The 19,574-nt window shown below is 36.7% G+C and overlaps 1 protein-coding gene across 1 annotated transcript in view; it reads right to left on the bottom strand.

Annotated features, from left to right (window-relative positions):
• Positions 1-19,574, bottom strand: part of RYR3 (ryanodine receptor 3) — a 777,114-nt gene that overhangs the window by 233,595 nt on the left and 523,945 nt on the right. Inside the window, exons 37-38 of the mRNA XM_069097663.1 lie at positions 12,201-12,303; positions 8,576-8,713 (exon numbers count right to left, since the gene is read on the bottom strand). Coding sequence (XP_068953764.1) covers positions 8,576-8,713; positions 12,201-12,303 — 241 coding nt within the window. The remainder of the gene's footprint in view (positions 1-8,575; positions 8,714-12,200; positions 12,304-19,574) is intronic.

The following is a 19,574-nucleotide window of genomic DNA, read 5'->3' as shown; positions in this document are numbered from 1 at the left end:
CTATCTATCTATCTATCTATCTATCTATCTATCTATCTATCTATCTATCTATCTATCTATCTATCCATCCATCCATCCATCCATCCATCCATCCATCCATCCATCCATCCATCCATCCATCTATCTATCTATCTATCTATCTGTCTGGTTATTATTATGGAATTTTTATTCCCTTTTTATTATTCAGGACTCGGAATCATTCCTTCTGTAATTTTTAGTCAACTAAAAGTCTACATATTAACCTCCTGAACAAAAGTTGTCTCACAGGATGTAAAAATTTACTTAAGAGCCTTAAGCATTCCTTAGATAAGAAATTAGAGGAAGAATCTTAACTGTCTGATTCCTGGCAATATGTGAATTCTTCTCTTCAATCAGTCTATTTGTGAATTCTCAAAATGAAGTTTAATTTGTAACCTGATTTGGTTTACCTATAGAGTTTATTTGATGAGGTTTGTTTCATTAGGGGATGTATGAGATTATGACTGTTATCCTTAATTAAACTTAATGTTGAATGTTAAACTTAAAGCTTGTTCAACTTTTATGACATTGAAGAACGTATGCCTTTTATAACCTAAGAGGAATGGACAATATTGCAATATGTAAACAAATTATTTCTCTGTTACTCTGATGTAATTTTTCCTTTAAGAAACTGTCTTAGAATCTTAATGATGGTTCAGATTTTCTCGGAGGGCTAAACTATGTTTGAGCCGAACAGCCATTCAACCAAGCCCAAAAGTGCTGCAAGGATGAGCTGATGTTAAAAATACAGACCCAGCAAAAAAGAAAGAGATGGACAGACACACTGATCAGGTAAAATGAAAAAGATCTTCATGATGAAGTTAGGAGGAATGCTGACAAAGGATAGTTTAGAAAGTTATCAGAAATTAAAGAGAGGTCTTTAAAATGAACGATATCATTGGCAGTGATTAGCTCACCCAATTACTTTCTTAGGAAGAAAGTTAAGTGAGGGTCACACTTCATGATATATTTGAGAGTGATGGAAAGATGAGGGGAAAAGTCAAATGGAAGCATTGCTCTAATATGTGACCCACATACGTTTTTCTTATGAATAATGTTCTAATGTTATGTTTATATTCCCCAGAACAATATGAATCAGAACACCATAGGCATAGCATCTCCCAACTGATGGGGGATTCATCTAGATTTCCAGAAGGTCTGTCAGAAAGGGTTGACAGTCTGGAGATGAATATATAAATCTGGTAGTCATTCACATAGAGATGATAATTAAACTTGTATGAGCACATCTGTAAATGAGTTTACTAACTACTTTGACTTGCTTGAGTTTCTCAATTATCAAGGTAACCAAGAAGAACTGTAAGAGGGCTAGATGTTAACGAAGAAGCAGAATGGTTTGACATACCAACAGTCCTTTGCAGTGACCAAGAATAAATCCAGCTGGATGTGCAGAAAATCAGCAACTCTGACACCAATTAAGACTATACCAGCTTTGAAGCAGACTCTGAGCCAACAGGTGGTTTATGGACTTTCAAAAGACATCCCAATCTTCAAAGACTTTCCTGACTGTAGGTTATGAGACTGTGGACACACCCAGTTTTATGGTTTTTGGAGACAATCTTATCTCCAGAGATTCCTTTAACTTTGGTTATAGGGCTCTCAGAATATCCTGTTTTTGAAAACATCTCCTTATCAAGCCTTGAACGGTGGATTGCTTATCACCAAGAATGCCTTCTGATTTGTATACAACGGGAATTCTTCACTTCTCCCTCCCCTTGGGAATGGGGCTCATTGATTTATTCCTTTCTAAACCTACCTTTCCCAAATTCCTTACCTTCCTTTGTTTAAAAGGTATATAAACTCCCCATCCATTACAATGCAACCTGTTCAGCACAGGCTGGATAGTACCAATGCCCAAGCTTTTTTTTTTTTCCTTCCCTGCTTAATAAACGCCTTTCTTTAATTTCACAGGCATCTTCTTCCTCTGGTTTTCTTCCCTTCAGGGAAAAAGTGGATTTAAATCTAGAGAACTGAACTTTGCATTCTCTGGGCATCCTCCTCTTTTGAGGAAAGAAAGATCTAAATTCCCTCAAGAGAGCTTCTGCCTCAGTTTACATACTCGTGAGAGCTAATGAGGTCACTAACAGAATGTGTGTAAAAGAATATTTGGGAACACTCACTTCTGAGGACATGATATAAATGGTCAATTAGCAAAAGAAACTTATAAGAATAGGTTATATAGGCTGGAGTAGGGCTAAGAAAGAGAGTAATGTCATGAAAGCCCAGAGAGGGAAGAATAATCATGTAGTCAACAATGTTAAATGCAGCAGAAAGGTCAAAAAGGATGATTACTGAGAAAAGACCACCACATTAATCTCTTCCTCTTCCAAATTGTTACATTGAATACTACCTACACCACACGCTGGTCATGGATTAACCAAGCACTACTGAAATTTTTATATAAGGAGAATCAGTCCTACCACTTTACATGGACTTCTTAAAGAGATTTTAGACAGGCTGATCACCTAAAGGCTGGACAAGTGTAATGTTTTATCTATGGATGCTTACAAACTACTAAAGCAAAGGGGAAATGTAATCAACATCAGTGGAACATATACCAATGAAATCATGGATCCATGAAAGTATCAGAGGATTACTTAAACTATCTACCTCTTCTGGTTGTGAAATTCAAAAGAGGTAGTATGTAAAATCATTTGGCAAGGGTTTTAGACTGCATTCTTGGTGGATCTGTTGGACTCATTACTAACAGGATCTTGAGAGACAATGCTATCTCTCCATCAAGGTCATGTATCCCTGAATAAAAGACCATTCTTAGCCTCTGTGTGTGTTCTTTTCTGTTATAGGTGAAGGGAGTAAAGTCTCTGGTTTGGGGAGTTTTGAAAGGTCAGGACAGAGAACCACAAGAATCTAGGAATCAGAATCTAGGTCAGGTCTTATGGCCAATCCAGCAATAATGCCCCAAAGGGCCAGGAGCAACATCTGAGAGAGAATTTTTGGACTGAGGCAAGTGGAAGCTGAGAGAAAGATTGATCAGGTAGGCAAACTGTATCTGGGCATGAACTTGGTAAGTATTGAGTTAAATTCTGAGCCTATTTTCCCAGAGATGGAGGTGATACAGATAAAGTATACCCTGGAGGTGTTGAGAGAAATGTTTGCAGGTTGTTCTTGCTATATCTTTGAAGTAAATGTCCCTTTGTAAAAGCTATATGATTTTAAACTGTTCAGTAGAACTGGAAACTGATCAGTGGCACCTAATAATGCAAGTGATGGAGGCCCAGGAGGAATGTAGCAGGTAGGTGGTTGAGCTACTGCAAGCAGAGAAAAGTTACCTACAAACACCTCAGGATATCCTAGAATCTTGAAGCAGAGCTGTCACCATCTTGACTTGGGGAGAGAGAATCAGCAAATACTTGGTTATAAATCTCAATTCAGTTCTCTTTCTATTGCACCTTGCTTAGAGAAGAGAATTTTGAAAGATACTGTGATGTAGTAGAAAGAATATGGGTTTCAGAATCAGGACCTGGTTTTTAATACTAGTTCTGATGATGTCCATATTCTGACTTTGTAAATATCACTTAACTTCCATGGGGCTCAGTTTCTTTCTCTAAAAATAAGAGGGCTGATCTAATGATTTCAAGGTCCCCTCTAGCTATAAATCCTACAATCCTGTGACTAGCTCAAGATTACAAGGCTAGAAGGCCACAAAGCTATTTCCTGACTCTGACTCAAGACTCACTCTTACTATACTCTCTCTTCCATTTTTAATACACTTGGTAGCATTTGCTGCCTTATATATTAGGCTCATTTGTGTAAGGACAAGAGGTTGGGACAAAGAGAGAATAGGAATTGCATATCTTAAACTATTGCATATAATAAAGCTACAGTCATCCAAAACATCCAGTATTGTTAAAGAAAAAAAAAACAATAACAACAGAGAAGTAAAATAATTGAAAATAAAAGCTGAGGAAGAATCAGAAATAATAGAACTCAACAACCTGGTGTTTGATAAACCTGAAATATAATTTACTTAGGAAAGAACTCTCCATTTGATTAAAATTGCTAGGAAAATTGGAAAGCACTCAGGCAGAAATTAGGTTTAGATTAACCTTTATGGCTGATTATCATACATAATTTTTCTAAAATACTATTCAGGTTCTTCATTTCTTTTTTCACTTGTTTTTGTTATTTTTCTTTTAATAATAATGTATTTAATGAGCAGTTATATAAAATATAAGTATAATTTCTGGCAAACAATTGCTTAACCTTGAGCTATTTCACCAGAAGAGGAAGGATTTCACCCCAGATGACATCAGACAACAAAAACAGAAAGGCAAATAAAACAATCCCAAACCTCCCCCCAGATGCCCTGGAAATTGTAATCCAAATACAAATTGTTTTTATCATTTTATCAAATTACATTCAAGACTTAGAGAAAATATGTAAGAGAGCTTCATTTGTTCAAAGTCAAATCACTAATAACATGAAAGAAATCTTGCTAAAAAGTTTTAAAATAATCTTTAATTCATTCTTCAAAGATGTTGGTAAATCAAGTTAGCATATGCTACAATAATATTGGATTAAACATTTGATTCATATGTTTAATGTTGATATTAATTCATTGTCTATGATATCTTTTAGCAAAATGTAGTTTCACTGTTTCTCTCTTTCAATTAGGTCTATTTTTGCTGTTGCTTTAAGATCAGTACTTCAAACAATGCCTGACACATACTAGATGCTTAATATATGTTTACTCACTGACAGACTAAGATCATGTTGGCTACACTTTGCCTTTTTTTTGTTTACCACAGCTGAAGTATAATAGACTCTGTTCTAGCCTTTTAACACTGTTTATCTTTTTATTTCAAGGATTTTTTTTACTTTTTGGAGGGCAATTGGGGTTAAGTGACCTGCCCAAGGTCACACGGCTAGTTTTTGTGTTAAGTGTCTGTGGCTGGATTTGAAATCAGGTCTTCCTGATTCCAAGGCCAATGCTCTATTCAACTGTGACACCTAGCTGCCCCAAAGTTTTTGTACATTTTTTTTGCCTTTTTTTGGGAGGGCAATTGGGGTTAAGTGACTTGCCCAAAGTCACATGGCTAGTAAGTGTATCAAGTGTCTGAGGCCAGATTTGACCTCAGGTCCTCCTGACTCCAGGGCCCATGATCTACTCACTGTGCCACCTAGCTGCCCCAAGGATTTTTTTTTAAACAATGCATTGCTAGATTCTGGTTTCTAATAGATTCTGCTATCCTCTTTCCATTTTATGTGTGAGTTCATCCCATTTATATTTACAGTTGAGATTGCTATACTTTTTCTTCTCTTTTTTCCCATCTTGTCTTTAAGAGATTATTTTGCTTCTAATACTTCCATTAATCTACCCTTCCTCATATACCCTCTATTTTCCTTGGCCCTTTCTTTCCTATTTCCCTCTTGGGGAATTATATTTCTGTTCTTAACTAGGTGTATATATACATATTCTTTCTTTGACAAGTTCAGATAAGAGCGAATTTTAAATATCACCAGTATCCCCCTTTTCTCTCCTTATTCCATAGACTTCTGTGAAGGGAGCCTAAACATATGATCCAGGAATCGGGCCATTCCATGAAGCTAGCTCCGAGTTTTCCCAGTGATGCGTCTGTAAAGAACTCACCTGATAGCCTGATATCCAGGGTTCTGCCCTGTTCTGGGATACTAGCCAGAAGGTGTTAGCTCACTATCAGATCATTTATGCATTTTAGATACTATTCATATTGTATGGAAACATCAAGGACATGATAACCATCAAGGCCTATTTGACATCTCTGTCTGGCATCTTGGAACAGAACAAAGCAGTAATTGGAAAGCTTAGTGACCTATAGTTACCTTCTTTGTCTTTTTACTCTATAAAAACTTTGCTCATGGTATCAATAAACAGATTGCCTTAAAGGGAATGGGTCAACCTTACTCTCATTGAATTTGGCTTAGGGAGGGAATGACATACACACTAAATTGGGTATCTTGCCCTACAGGAGAGTAGGGGGAAGGGGATGAGAGAGGGGATGATGGAGGAGAGGGCAGGTTGGGGGAGAGGGTAGTTAGAAGTACACACTTTTGAAAAGGGATAGGGTCAAAGTAGAGAATAGAATAAGTGGAGGGTGGGATAGGATGGAGGGAAATATAGTCAGTCTTTCACAATATCCACTACGGAAATGTTTTGTGTAACTACACATGTACAACCTATATTGAATTGCTCATCTTCCCAGTAAGGGTGGGTGATGAGGGAGGAAGGGAAAGAATCTGGAATTCAAAGTTGTAAAATAAAATGTTTAAAAAAATTATTATTATTATTTTTTACATGCAACTGGGAAAATAGATATATAGGCACTGGGTATGGAGATCCATCTTGCCCTACTGGAAAGTTGGAGGGGGAATGGAGGAGGATATAGGAGAGAGCAGATTGGGGGAGGGGGTATATAGTGGGATCACTGTTTTGGGGTGGTGGGTAGGGGAAAGATGGGGATAAAATTTGTAACTCAAAATCTTGTGGAAATAAATGATGAAAACTAAAAATAAATATAAAATTTAATTAAAAAAATAAAACAAAGAAAAATAAACGGATTGCCTTGACAATCTCACCTGACCCACGTTATTCCACACTTCTCCATTTTAGTGCATCACTTAGTGCTGGCCACAATTCTGCTTGTATATCTCAATTATATGAGATAATTTTCACCATTTTTTCTCTCCTTTTCTTTGTCTCCCAGTGTATTCTTCTTCCCCACCCTTTCCATTTGTCTTTGTATCCCCAAAATCTAAAACAATTTCTCACACACCAAAAGGGGCTTAATAAATTCAAGTTTATTGACTGTGACTGATTGAATAGTGTCAAGGATCCAAGTGGCAAAGTGATTCCAACTACTTCTAAAACCTCCCTGTCTTCTTACATAAGTTTCAGTGATTTTACTGATAAATGGTGTTAACTCTTTCTTTGTTGGCATTTTGAGAAAGAAGAAAGGTCACTAATGGGGAAAAAGACTTATGAATCCCAGAGAAATATTTTTAGACAACGCAATATCAGTAGTAGACAGCATTTCTCTGCTTTGTGCTTTTGAAGGCATGTACCAAGATTGATTGGAGTGGGAAATAAAAAGAATATATAACTTTATAAAATCCATGAACTTTCTTCTACTTCAAGTCAATTACAAATTTGAAAAGTCTGTACAAAGCTGGGTAATAATTATATATAATATTCAGACAATCTTACACTTGATGTTTCAATGATTAAGAGATAGGTTTAGAGACAGTCTTCTATTATACTGAACAAATTATGATCTTGTTTCAACATGGGGTAAGACAGGAGCCATCTATAAAATAAGGATTTGGGAAATGAATCTGGACAAGGGTTGACATGTTTTTTAAAAAGCTGATAGTAAATGCCATGTATTGTGTATCAACCCTTTCATATACCTTTTGAAATAAAGGCCCTCCCCACTAGAAAGGCAAAGATAAAGCTGAAAATAATAGCATAGCCTAAAAAAGAAAATAATTTATCTTAATTTTCTTCTGATATAGGAAACCCTATGAGATATATGTGTATACCCATATTTTTTACATCCTATGAGGAAGCAACATGGTACATCTAAAAGAACACTTGGACCTGTGTGCAAACTACAATTCAGACACTAACTACAGTACCTTTTGCAAAATTCTGCCTCTCTCAGCTCTAGTTTTCTCATCGGTTAAATGTGGATACAACATACAATTGTTTTGAAGAAACTGTTTTGCAAACCTTAAAATGTTACATAAATTTGAATTATCTTTTTCCCACTGTGGGCTCAGATACTTCTTTTCATTCTAATTTATTAGATCTGCCTTCCAGGCCCCATGTACTATACCACCAAAAGCTGACTCAAGGGAAATCATGTCCTATCTTTACTACCTCTTTTGACCTATTATTTGAGTTTCTCACCAAGACAGTTTTTGGTACCATGTCAAGAAGCCAAAATGCATAAGGCCTAAAATTTGTAATAATTAAAAAGAAAAAATAATAATTGGAACATTTAAGAAGGCAAAATACAAAGTTACTGAATGATAGGAACAATAATTGATATTTACCTAATATGTTGAGGTTTACAAAGTCATTTGACCTTCCCTACAATCTTATGAAGTAAGCATTTTAAGTATTATAATCTTCCTTATTTTATAAAAAAAAGAAACAGGGGGCTAAGTGACTTGCTCACAGTGACATAGCTAGTAAGTGACTGAAGCAGCAGTGAAACAGATCTTTCCTTACTCCAAGTGTAGTACTCTTTTCATAATACTACATTGCTTTTAACAGTAGATGGACCACAAATTTGTCAGACCAGACAAGTTCTTTTGGATTTTCCAATACTCTATCTGAAAGGAATTTATAATTTGGGAAGAAAACCATAACTCAAAATATAAACCAATATTACCACCATTAAGTGTTCCAAAAATACCCAGCGTTTTTTCTAAGACTGAGCAGCCCACATTGACTTCCAACCTTTATTACAAAGTATGTTAGCCTTCTCTTCAAAAACCTGAAGGTTGGTTCACAGAATCTTGGACAGACACTTACTTGGACACTGTTCTTCCTCCTCCATTGGCTGTTCCTTCTCTGGCTTTGGTGGCCCTTTGATTTTATGTACCAGTGCCTTTAGTTTGCTAGTCCATGAAGTGTCTTCCTCTTCTTCTTCCTCTTCTTCCAATGGGATACCTACCAAATGACAAAAATAGATTGAAAATGTTACTATTATCATCTTTACTTAACATCTTTAACTTAACTGTTAATCAGTAACAAACTACTGTATAGCAGAAAAACATATAAAGCATATTCTTTCAGGGGTGGCTAGGTGGTGCAGTGAGTAGAGCACTGGCCCTGGAGTCAGGAGGACCTGAGTTCAAATCCAGCCTTGGACACTTAACATTTAACACTTAACTGGCATGTGACCTTGGGCAAGTCACTTAACCCCAATTGTCCTCCAAAAAGCAAAAAAAAAAAAAAAAAGCAAATTCTTTCCCCATCATTAGATATCTGCCTTTAGAGACATCTGATGGTCAAACACAAACAAATCTTAAAATTTCCTGTGGTCCTTCTGAATTTATTTTAGATGATTTCCTGAAGCATAAAAGCATCTAGAAACCTCAATTTAAGGCTCTTCCTCTAATATACATTCAGGTGGAGCAAGCTCTTCCATATCAAAAACCTTGGTGCCATATTGAAAGAATAGTTCATAATACAGATTTAGTGAAAACATAGAACTAACTGGACAGAAATCAACTTGCTAGAAGAGCCAATGCTGTCTTGTAAATTAAAGGATATTATAATCATTTGAAAATCACAGGATTAGAACATTTAAGCAATAAGGCTAAAATGCATAATAAAGAGATGTTATCGACTTGTCTTATCCTAGGTTTTAATTTCAGATTCTAAACTTAATAAATAGTGGGTATCGTTCTTACTATATGGTAAGAGTATGGAGTAAAGCTCTTCATGCTGAAAGACATTCTAGCCAGAGTAACCTAGGAACATTAACTTTATCTTCTCTCTATTAAAAAATTGGCAAAGACTAATAATTTCAAGCAAAGGTAATAATTTTAGATAATTTAAAGATTCCTCAAAATTCTTTATAAAGAAATTAGGAAGGCAGAGCCAAGATGGCAGAGAGAAGGTAGGGACTCACTTGACCTCTCCCCCAAATCCCTCCAAAGACCTTTAAATAATGCCCTAAAACAAATCCTAGAGTGGCAGCTTCCACATTAAAACACTGGAGGTCCTGGATTATGATATTCTGGAGGGCGAAGGAGCTAGGATTACAAGCAAGAATCACCAACCCACAAAACTAAGTATAATCCTTCAGGGGAAGAAATGGACACTCAATGAAATAAAGGACCTTCAAGCATTCCAGAGCTGAATAGAAAATCTAACTTTAAAATACAAGATTCAAGGAAGCATAAAAAGGAAAACAGGAAAGGGAAATCATAAGGGATCAAACCTTAATAGGGTTAAACTGTTTACATTCCTACTTGGGAAGATGATACTTGTAACTCATAAGAACTTTCTTATTATTAAGGCAGTTAGAAAGAACATATATGGACAGAGGGTACAGGTGTGAGCTGAATATGATGGGATGATATCTTTAAAAATAAAATTAAGGGGTAAGAAGAGGAATGCACTCAGAGAAAGAGAAAAGGAGAAGTAGAATGGGATATTTTATCTTACATAACTCATGATGGAAAACGCTATCCATAAGCAGAAAAATGCAGACTGAAGCATACTATTTGCTCTCTTTTTAAAGTTATTATTGTTTTAGTCCTTCTTTACAACATGACTAATGTGAAAATATGCTTAATATAATGTATAAATGTATACATAGAGTCTATATCAGATTGTACACCATCTTGGGGAGATGGGAGGGGACGGAGGGGCAGAAAATTTAGAATCAAAATTTTATGGAAATGAATGGTGAAAACTAAAAATTAATCAATTATCTTTTAAAATTAGCTCACATAAAGGAGGCAAGAAAGAGATATGACAGTAGAGGGCAAGATGGGGGAGGTGGTGGGGAATGCTTGAACCTTACTTTCACTGGAATTGGCTCAAAGAAGGAATAACACACACATTCATTTGGGTATAAAAATCTATCTTACCCTCAGGAAAATAGGAAGGGAAGGGGATAAGAGAGGGGGGAGTGCTCAAAGAGGGAGAGTGGATTGGGTAAGCAATAATCAGAAGCAAAACACTTTTGAGAAGGGACAGGGTGAAAGGATAGAAAGAATCAGATAAACGGGGGTGGGGGGAAATGGGATGGAGGAAAATACAGTTAGCAATCAGAATTGAAAAATTTTTTGAAGCAAGTTTCTCTGTTATAAAGACATTGCATCTTAAATATATAGGGAAATGAGTTAAATTTATAAAAATAAGAGCCATTCCCCAATTGGCAAATGATCAAAAAATATGAATAATCGATTTTCAGATGAAGTAATCAAAGCTATCTAAAGTCATATGAAAAAATGCTCTAAATCACTGAGTGGAGAAATGCAAATTAAAACAATAGTGAAGTGCTACCTCACACCTATTAGACTGGCTTACAGGACAGGAAAAGAGAATAATACATTTTGGAGAGGATGTGGGAAAAATCGAGACACCAGAGCACAACTGTTGGAGTCGTAAACTGATTCAACCATTATGCAGAATAATTTGAAACTATGACCAAATATTTATAGCAGCTCTTTTCTGGTGGCAAAGAATTGGAAACTGAGGGGATGTCCATCAATTGGGGAAGTGCTGAACAATTTGTGGTATAAGATTGTGATGAAATACTATTGTGATATAAGAAATGATGAGCTAGATGCTCTTGGAAAAACCTGGAGAAGCTTATATGAATTGATGCAAAGTGAAATGAGAAGAAGCAGGAGAACATTGTATACAATAACAGCAGTATTATGAGATGATCAACTGAATGACTTAGCTATTCTAAGCAATACAATGATCCAAGATAACTCTGAAGAACTTATCATGAAAAAATACTCTCCATCCCCAGAGAAATTTAATTCAGATGGAATCTGAATACAGATTGAAGCATACTTTTTTCACTCTTTAATTTTTCTTGAGTTTTTTCTTTCACAACATGTCTAATATGGAAATATGTTTTGTATGATTACACATGTATAACATATAAAATTGCTTGCCTTCCAATTATGGGCATGGGGAAGGAGAGGATGAGAGAGATCCACCACAGATTTGGAAAATAATTTTTAAAATGAATGTTGAGGGGCGGCCAGGTAGCACAGTGAGTAAGAGCACCAGCTCCAGCGTCAGGATGACCTGGAGATTGAATCCCAGGCTCAGACACTTAGCACCCACCCAGAAACACCTGGCCGTGTAACCTTGAGCAAGTTACTTAACCCCAGTTGCTTAGGGGTGGCCAGGTGGCTCAGTGAGTAAGAGCACTGGCTCCAGTGTCAAGATAACCTGGATCAAATTCGGGCTTAGATACTCAGCACCACACCCAGAAATAACTGGCCGTGTAACCTTGAGCAGGTTACTTAACCCTGATTGCTTTAAAAAAAATGAATGTTGAAAACTATTTTTACATGTAATTGGGGGAAAATAAAATATTAAATTTAAAAGATTTAATAAAAAGAAATTAAGAATAGATTTATTGGGGGAATGGAGGAACAGTTTTTTCTTGGCAACTTACCACAGTGAATAAGGAGATCATCGTGAAAGTCATATAGCTCTTCTCGGATCTCCTCTGGACAGGGGCAATTCTCTCCCAGTTGAAAATTTAGCAGCATATTAATCTTTGAAGAGAAAAAATAAAATTTACTACTTATTTCTTAATATCATTAAAAAGAAATTACACACAACATTGCTGCAGTAACAGAAACAGCTAAAATTTAAAGCAATTGGAAGGAATACACAGAAATCATCTTGGTCACCTCAAGGCAAGATAACACCTAAAGAATCCCAAACAAATGGATATATGTTCTGTAACAGATTCCCTAGAAACTACCTTATAATTTAACAGTACTGAGAAGAATCTGACAAGAACAAATCACATTCTCTCTATTGAAGTCTGAGCCCCTTATGGTGTCTCTTTTAAAAATGAACAGTTGGTTACTTCTACCTGTCAAGGCCATTTACCTTAACACTCTTGGCTATTTTTTAACTTATTTTGAAGAAACTCAGATATGAGAGAGAGAACCATCCAGAGTCAAAAGATGTCAGAACAGAAGAGCCCATTGGGCCATCTAGTCCAACCCACCTATTTTTTACACGAGGAGTTTGAAAAATAGCTTGCCTAAAGTCATACAACTAGTTAGGGTCAGTTTCACATCACAGTCTACTGATCTTTTCACTAAACACTAAGTTTTCAGTAGGAACAGGTCTTCCAAACTTCTCCCTCTTCTTTAGCTCTCCATGATGAGGTATTCATATCATTTTTAGAGAATATTAGTTCCTGGGCTGGGTAGGTGGCGCAGTGAATAGAACACCGGCCCTGAAGTCAGGAGGACCTAAGTTCAAATCTGGCCTCAGACACTTAATACTTACTAGCCCTGTGACCTTGGGCAAGTCACTTAACCCCAATTGTCCTGCCTTCTCCCTCCAAAAAGCAAAAAAAAAGAGAGAGAGAAAATACTCATTCCTTTAGCCATTCCTTAACAAAATGGTGCAGCAGAAAGAACTCTGCACTTTGAGTCAGGATCTCTAGGTCTCTCTTGGTTTGAATCTTGCCTCATGCTTATCAGCTGAGTAGTCTCAGAGAATCTGTTTCCCTACTTAAAATGGCAATATTACTTGAACTACCTATTTTACAGATTTTTTTTGGCAAGGAAAATGTTTTGTAAAGTACTATAAAAGTAAGAATCATTATTATATAACCTATTTTCTAAACCATCCTTCATTATTTTATTCTTAATTTGTTATAAATGCTACAAGTCCTTTTTAAAATGATGAAGCCCCAAATTGGGTAGAAATCTCCAGTGAACATCTATTAGTTCCTTTTCCACTAAGGGAGAATTTTTAAAGTAGTGATGTTTAAATTTGAAATGATGGAGCAGAAGAGGATCTGGTAGACTAAAAGAGAAAGGTAATTTCATGAATTGAAGATTGTAAATGACTGGGTGCAGAAATGGTAAAATAAAAACATTTTATATTTACATTGTCATTTATAATCAGAGTGCTTTCAAACACATCATCTGATTTGATTTTCAAAAAGACAGTATCTCCATTTTATAGAAAAAGAGACTAAGGAAGGTTATAGAGCTAGTCAATGGCAGACTTGGGAAAAGTTAGGACTTCCAGTTTCAAGTCAGGTGATCTCTCTATTATATAATAGTAATAAAAGGGCATAAGAGATAGCTCATTTGACTGGAGGCTGGAGGTTAGGTGAAGGATAAAGTATAGGTGGATTAATGAAGGGACAAAATCCTTAACACTGGATTTGTGAACAGTTAGTAGAGATCATAGCACTTGAACTGCTACAGACTCCATCACAGAATATTTAAGGAGAAGACATACATGTGCTAATAAGGTGACTTTATCACAGGTTTAAGTTAGGGTTTGACTATCATCCAAAATAGGACAGTCAGCACTGGTCACAGCAGAGACTGATGAACACAGTCATAAGTACTGTCTAAAATCAGCCTGTTAGCATTTGTGAAGACTTCATGAGAACAATGAAAATAGTTTATTTTCTATTAAATTTCTTATATTTGTGTGCCCCCATCTAGCTAAAGATCCTCATCATTGGGCTTCTACAGTATGCAAAATATAAGAACAAGATCTGGGGCAGAGCCAAGATGGCAGCATAGAAGCAGGAAAATTCTGTGAATTCCCCCCATAACCACCTAAAATATCTATAAAATACCTAAACAAATTTTAGAGCTATAGAACCCACAAGGAGACACAGAGAAACAGATATCCCGCTGAAGGCAGCCCAGCAGGCAGACAGGAGGGGTCTATCACACTGGGCTGGGAGCCGAGCCTAGCCTGTGTGAGACTGTGGTTTAAGCCACATTAAGGGAGGCGCTGACTAGCAGTGGCTGGAGTGGACCTCAGGAGAGTGTATCACCAGCAGCTGTGGCGGTTTCCAAAATTATTAACCCATAAATGACAAAGACAAAGCAAAAGGTCAGTGTAGAACTCTTTTGGAACTGGGGGAGACGGAGGCATAGTCTGGCCTCTGCCAATGGAGCAAGAAGCAGCAGAGGCGCAACATCCCTGCAGCTGCTATGTGGCTGCGGCAAAGATCCTGGCCTGCAGATTGTAGGGGGATGAAGCAAACATTCTGAGGGGTTAAACCTCTTGCTTTAATCTGCTTGGATCTGGATCACTGTCTTGGGTGGAGGTCCTGGGATGTGTGACCAGGTGCCAGAGTTGGTGGGGGCTGTAGAGAGGGCACACAACTAATAGCTCTGGCAGCTGTGAAAACCCTAGTGATGTGGGACAAAACTCCCTCTCTGGAAGCAGAGTTCTACTCTGGCAAACAGCTCAAAAGTCAAGTAATTGAGTGGCAACATGAGCAAGCAAAGGAAGCAAAGCAAGCACAACAATCAAACCTTAGGTTCCTTTTTTGGGGGACAAAAAGGATCAAAGGAGGAAGACAACGAAGTCAGAACTCCTGCACCAAAAACTTCCAAGAAAAATATGAATTGGTTACAGGCCAAAGTGGAGGAAAAATTGGGAAGAGAAATGAGAATGATGCAAGAAAATCATGAGAAGAGAGTTGACAACCTCACTGAAGAAAATAACACCTTAAAAAATAGACTAACTTAAATGGCAAAAGAGGCCCAAAAAGCCAATGAGGAGAATGCCTTAAAAAGCCGAATTTGCCAGATGGAAAAAGAATCTCAAAAGCTCACTGAAGACAATAACTCCTTCAGAATTAGATTGGGGCAAGTGGAAGCTAATGACATTATGAGAAATCAAGATACTATAAAACAGATCCAAACAAATGAAAAAAATAGAAGGCAATGTGAAATATCTCTTTGGAAAAACCACTGACCTGGAAAATAGATCCAGGAGAGATCATTTAAAAATTATTGGACTACCTGAAAGCCATGATCAAAAAAAGAACCTAGAAATCATCCTTCAAGAAATTATCAAAGAAAATTGCCGTATTATTCTAGAACACAGGGCAAAATAGAAATCGAAAGAATTCACTGATCACCTCTCGAAAATGATCCCAAAAAGAAAACTCCTAGGAATATTACAGCCAAATTCCAGAGTTCCCAGGTCAAGGAGAAACTACTACAAGCAGTCAGGAAGAAACAATTTGAGTGTTGTGGAAACACAATCAGGATAACACAGGATCTGGCAGAGTCTACATTAAGGGAATGAAGGGCTTGGAATATGATATTCCAGAGGTCAAAGGAAGTAGGATTAAAACAAAGAATCACCTACCCAGCAAAACTGAGTATAATGCTACAGGGGAAAATATGGTCATTCAATGAATAGGGGACTTTCAATCATTCTTGATGAAAAAACCAGAGTTGAGTAGAAAATTTGACATTCAAATATGAGAAGCAAGAGAAGCATGAGAAAGTAAGCAGGGAAAAGAAATCATAAGAAACTTATCAAAATTGAAATATTTACATGACTACATGGAAAAATGATAATTGTAACTTATGAAACTTTTCTCAGTATGAGGATAATTGAATGGAATATAAATGTATATTTATGTATACACACATATATATGTCTATATAAGAGTATTATATGTGTGTATGAATACGTATGTGAGTGTATGTATATATGTGTACAGGTATACATAGAGTGCACAGGATCAATTGAATAGGAAAGGATGATATTTAAAAAATAAAACTAAGATGTGAAAGAGGAATATAATGAGAGGAGATAGGGAGAGACAGAATAGGGTATATTATCTCATAAAAGAGGCCAGGGAAAACTATTACAATGGAGGGGAAGAACAGGAAGGCAAAAAGGAATGGGTCAACCTTACTCTCATTGAATTTGGCTTAAGGAGGGAATAACATACACACTAAACTGGGTATCTTACCCTACAGAAAAGTAGGGGGGGAAAGGGATCAGAGGGGGCACGATAGAAGGGAGAGCAGATTGGGGGGGGAGGGTAGTTAGAATCACACACTTTTGAAAAGGGACAAGGTCAAAGTGGAAAATAGAACAAGTGGGGGGGCAGGATAGGATGGAGGGAAATATAGTCAATCTTTCACAATATATCCACTATGGAAATGTTTTGCATAGCTACACATGTACAACCTCTATTGAATTGCTTATCTTCCCAGTAAGGGTGGGTGATAAGGGAAGAAGGGAAAAAATCTGGAATTCAAAATTTCAAAATGAAATGTTTTTTTAAAAATTATTATTATTATCATTATACATGCACTGTGAAATAAGATATACAGGCACTGGGGTATGGAGATACATCTTGCCCTACCGGAAAGTTGGAGGGGAAATGGGGTAGGATTTAGGAGACAGCAGATTGGGGGAGGGGGCATTCAGTGGGTTCACTGTTTTGGGGTGGTAGTTAGGGGAAAGATGGGGAGAAAATTTATAACTCAAAATCTTTTGGAAATGAATGGTGCAAACTAAAAATAAATGTAAAATTTTAAATAAAAAAATTAAAAAAACATATAAGAACAAGATTTCAGAGCTTCACATGCTCTCAGAGGTAGGAACATTCAAGTAAATTTTTTTTAAGCCAAGATTTGTGGCTAACTCTGAATCCAATTTAAATGTACTTGCTAGACACTGGATCAGAAACTTCTGAGTCTCTTCACACTTTAAAGGGATAATTATATTTGTACAATCCACATTATCTAGCTATTATCAGAAATATGTTTGTAAACCTTAAATGTAATGTAAATGTAATTATTGTTGTTGCTGTTGTCATTATAACTAAGAAATAAATTAAGCTAAGTTGTGGCTGTACTACTGATACAAAATCATGTTAATTATTTTTTTTCCATTTTTCAAATGCTTTATTAACTTCTGATTTACATCATTCATTTCCACCAGATTTTGAGTTACAAATTTTCTCCCCATTTTTCCCCTACCCACTGCTCCAAAATAGCAGTCCCACAGGTTATCCCCTCCTCCAATCTGCTCTTTCCCATATTTTCCAGTAGGGCATGGTGGATCTCTATAACCCAGCGCCTGTATATCTTATTTCCCAATTACATGCAAAATATCATTAATAATAGTATATATATATACATTTAATTTTTAAACTTTCAATTCCAGATTCATTCCCTTCCATCCTTGTCACCCACCCTTACTGGGAAGATAACCAGTTTGGTATAGGTTGTACATGTGTAGCTAATAACATAGTAGATATATTGTAAAAGAATGTCGATATTTCCCTCCCTCCTATCCCACCTCCCACTTGTTCTAGTCTCTACTTTTATCCTATCCCTTTTCAAAAGTGGATGCTTCCAATTTCCCTCCACCCCCTCAGCCTGCCCTCCCTTCCATCATACCCCCTCTCTTCCCCTTTCCCCCTACTCTCCTGTAGGGTAAGATACCCTATTTAGTGTATATTTCATTCCCTCCCCAAGTCAAATTCAATGAGAATAAGGTTGACCCATCCCCTTTTGCCTTCCTATTCTATCCCTCCATTATAACCATTTTCCCTTGCCTCTTCTTTATGAGATAGTTTACCCCATTCTGTCTCTCGCTATCTCTTCTCATTATATTCCTCTCTCACCTCTTAATTTCACCTTTTAAGTATCATCCCTTCCTGTTAAATTGGTCTTGTGCCCTCTATCTATGTATAGCTGTAAACATATACACACACATTCACATATGTATTCATACGCCCATATACCCTCATATATAGACATATATATATATATACACACACATATGTATTTCTATTCCCTTCAACTATTTTCATACTGAGAAAAGTTTTATCAGTTACAATTATTGTATTTCCATGTAGGCATGTTAATAGTTCAACTTTGATAAGTTCCTTATGATTTCTTTTCCCTCTTTACCTTCTCATGCTTCTCTTGCTTCTTGTATCTGAATGTCAAATTTTCTATTCAACTATGGTTTTTCATCAAGAATACTTGAAAGTCCTCTATTCCACTGAATGACCATATTTTCCCCTGAAACATGATAATCAGTTTTGCTGGGTAGGTAGTTCTTGGTTTTAGTCCAGCTCCTTTACTCTCCGGAATATCACATTCCAAGCCCTTCAATCCCTCAGTGTAGAAGCTGCCAGATCCTGGCTTATCCTGATTGTGTTTACACAATATTCAAATTGTTTCTTCCTGGCTGCTTGTAATATTTTCTCCTTAATCTGGGAATTCCAAAGCCTGGCTATAATATTCCTAGGAGTTTGCTTTTGGGGATCTTTTTCAGGAGGTGATTGGTAGATTCTTTCAACCTCTCTTTTGCCCTCTGATTCTAAAAAATCAGGGCAGTTTTCTTCCAGAACCTCCTGGAGGATGATTTCTAGGTTCTTACTTTGATCATGGCTTTCAGGTAATCCAATAAATTTTAAATGATCTCTCCTGGATCTATTTTCCAGGTCAGTGGTTTTTCTCATGAGATATTTCACATTGCCTTCTATTCTTTCATTTGTTTGGATCTGTTTAACAGCATCTTGATTTCTCATAAAGTCATTAGCTTCCATTTGCTCCAGTCTAATTCTGAAGCAATGATTCTCCTCAGTGAGCTTTTGTGATTCTTTTTCCATCTGGCAAATTCGGCTTTTTAAGGCATTGTTCTCCTCATTGCCTTTTTGAGCCTCTTTTGCCATTTGAATTAGTATGTTTTTTAAGGTGTTATTTTCCTCAGTCAAGCTGTTGACTCTCATTTTGTAATTTTCTTGCATCGTTCTCATTTCTCTTCCCAATTTTTCCTCCACTTCTCTTATCTGCTTCTTAAGGTCCTCTATGGCCTGTAACCAGATCGTATTTTCCTTTGAAGCTTTTGGTGCAGGAGTTCTGATTTCCCTGTCTTCCTCCTGTTCCATGCTTTCCTCCTTTTTGTCCCCAAAATAGGAGTCTAATGTTGGAATCTTCTGTCTGCTTTGTTTCCTTTGCCTGGTCATGTCGCCCCTCAGTCACTTGACCCCGGGGCT

This window comes from Petaurus breviceps, unplaced genomic scaffold (genome assembly GCF_028583685.1).
Source record: "Petaurus breviceps papuanus isolate PSGF00001 unplaced genomic scaffold, PetGlider_PUasm1.0 37, whole genome shotgun sequence".
Classification (NCBI taxonomy): Eukaryota; Metazoa; Chordata; class Mammalia; order Diprotodontia; family Petauridae; genus Petaurus; species Petaurus breviceps.
The sequence above is the reverse complement of the archived record's forward strand: the minus strand, read 5'-3'. Positions and strand labels throughout refer to the sequence as shown.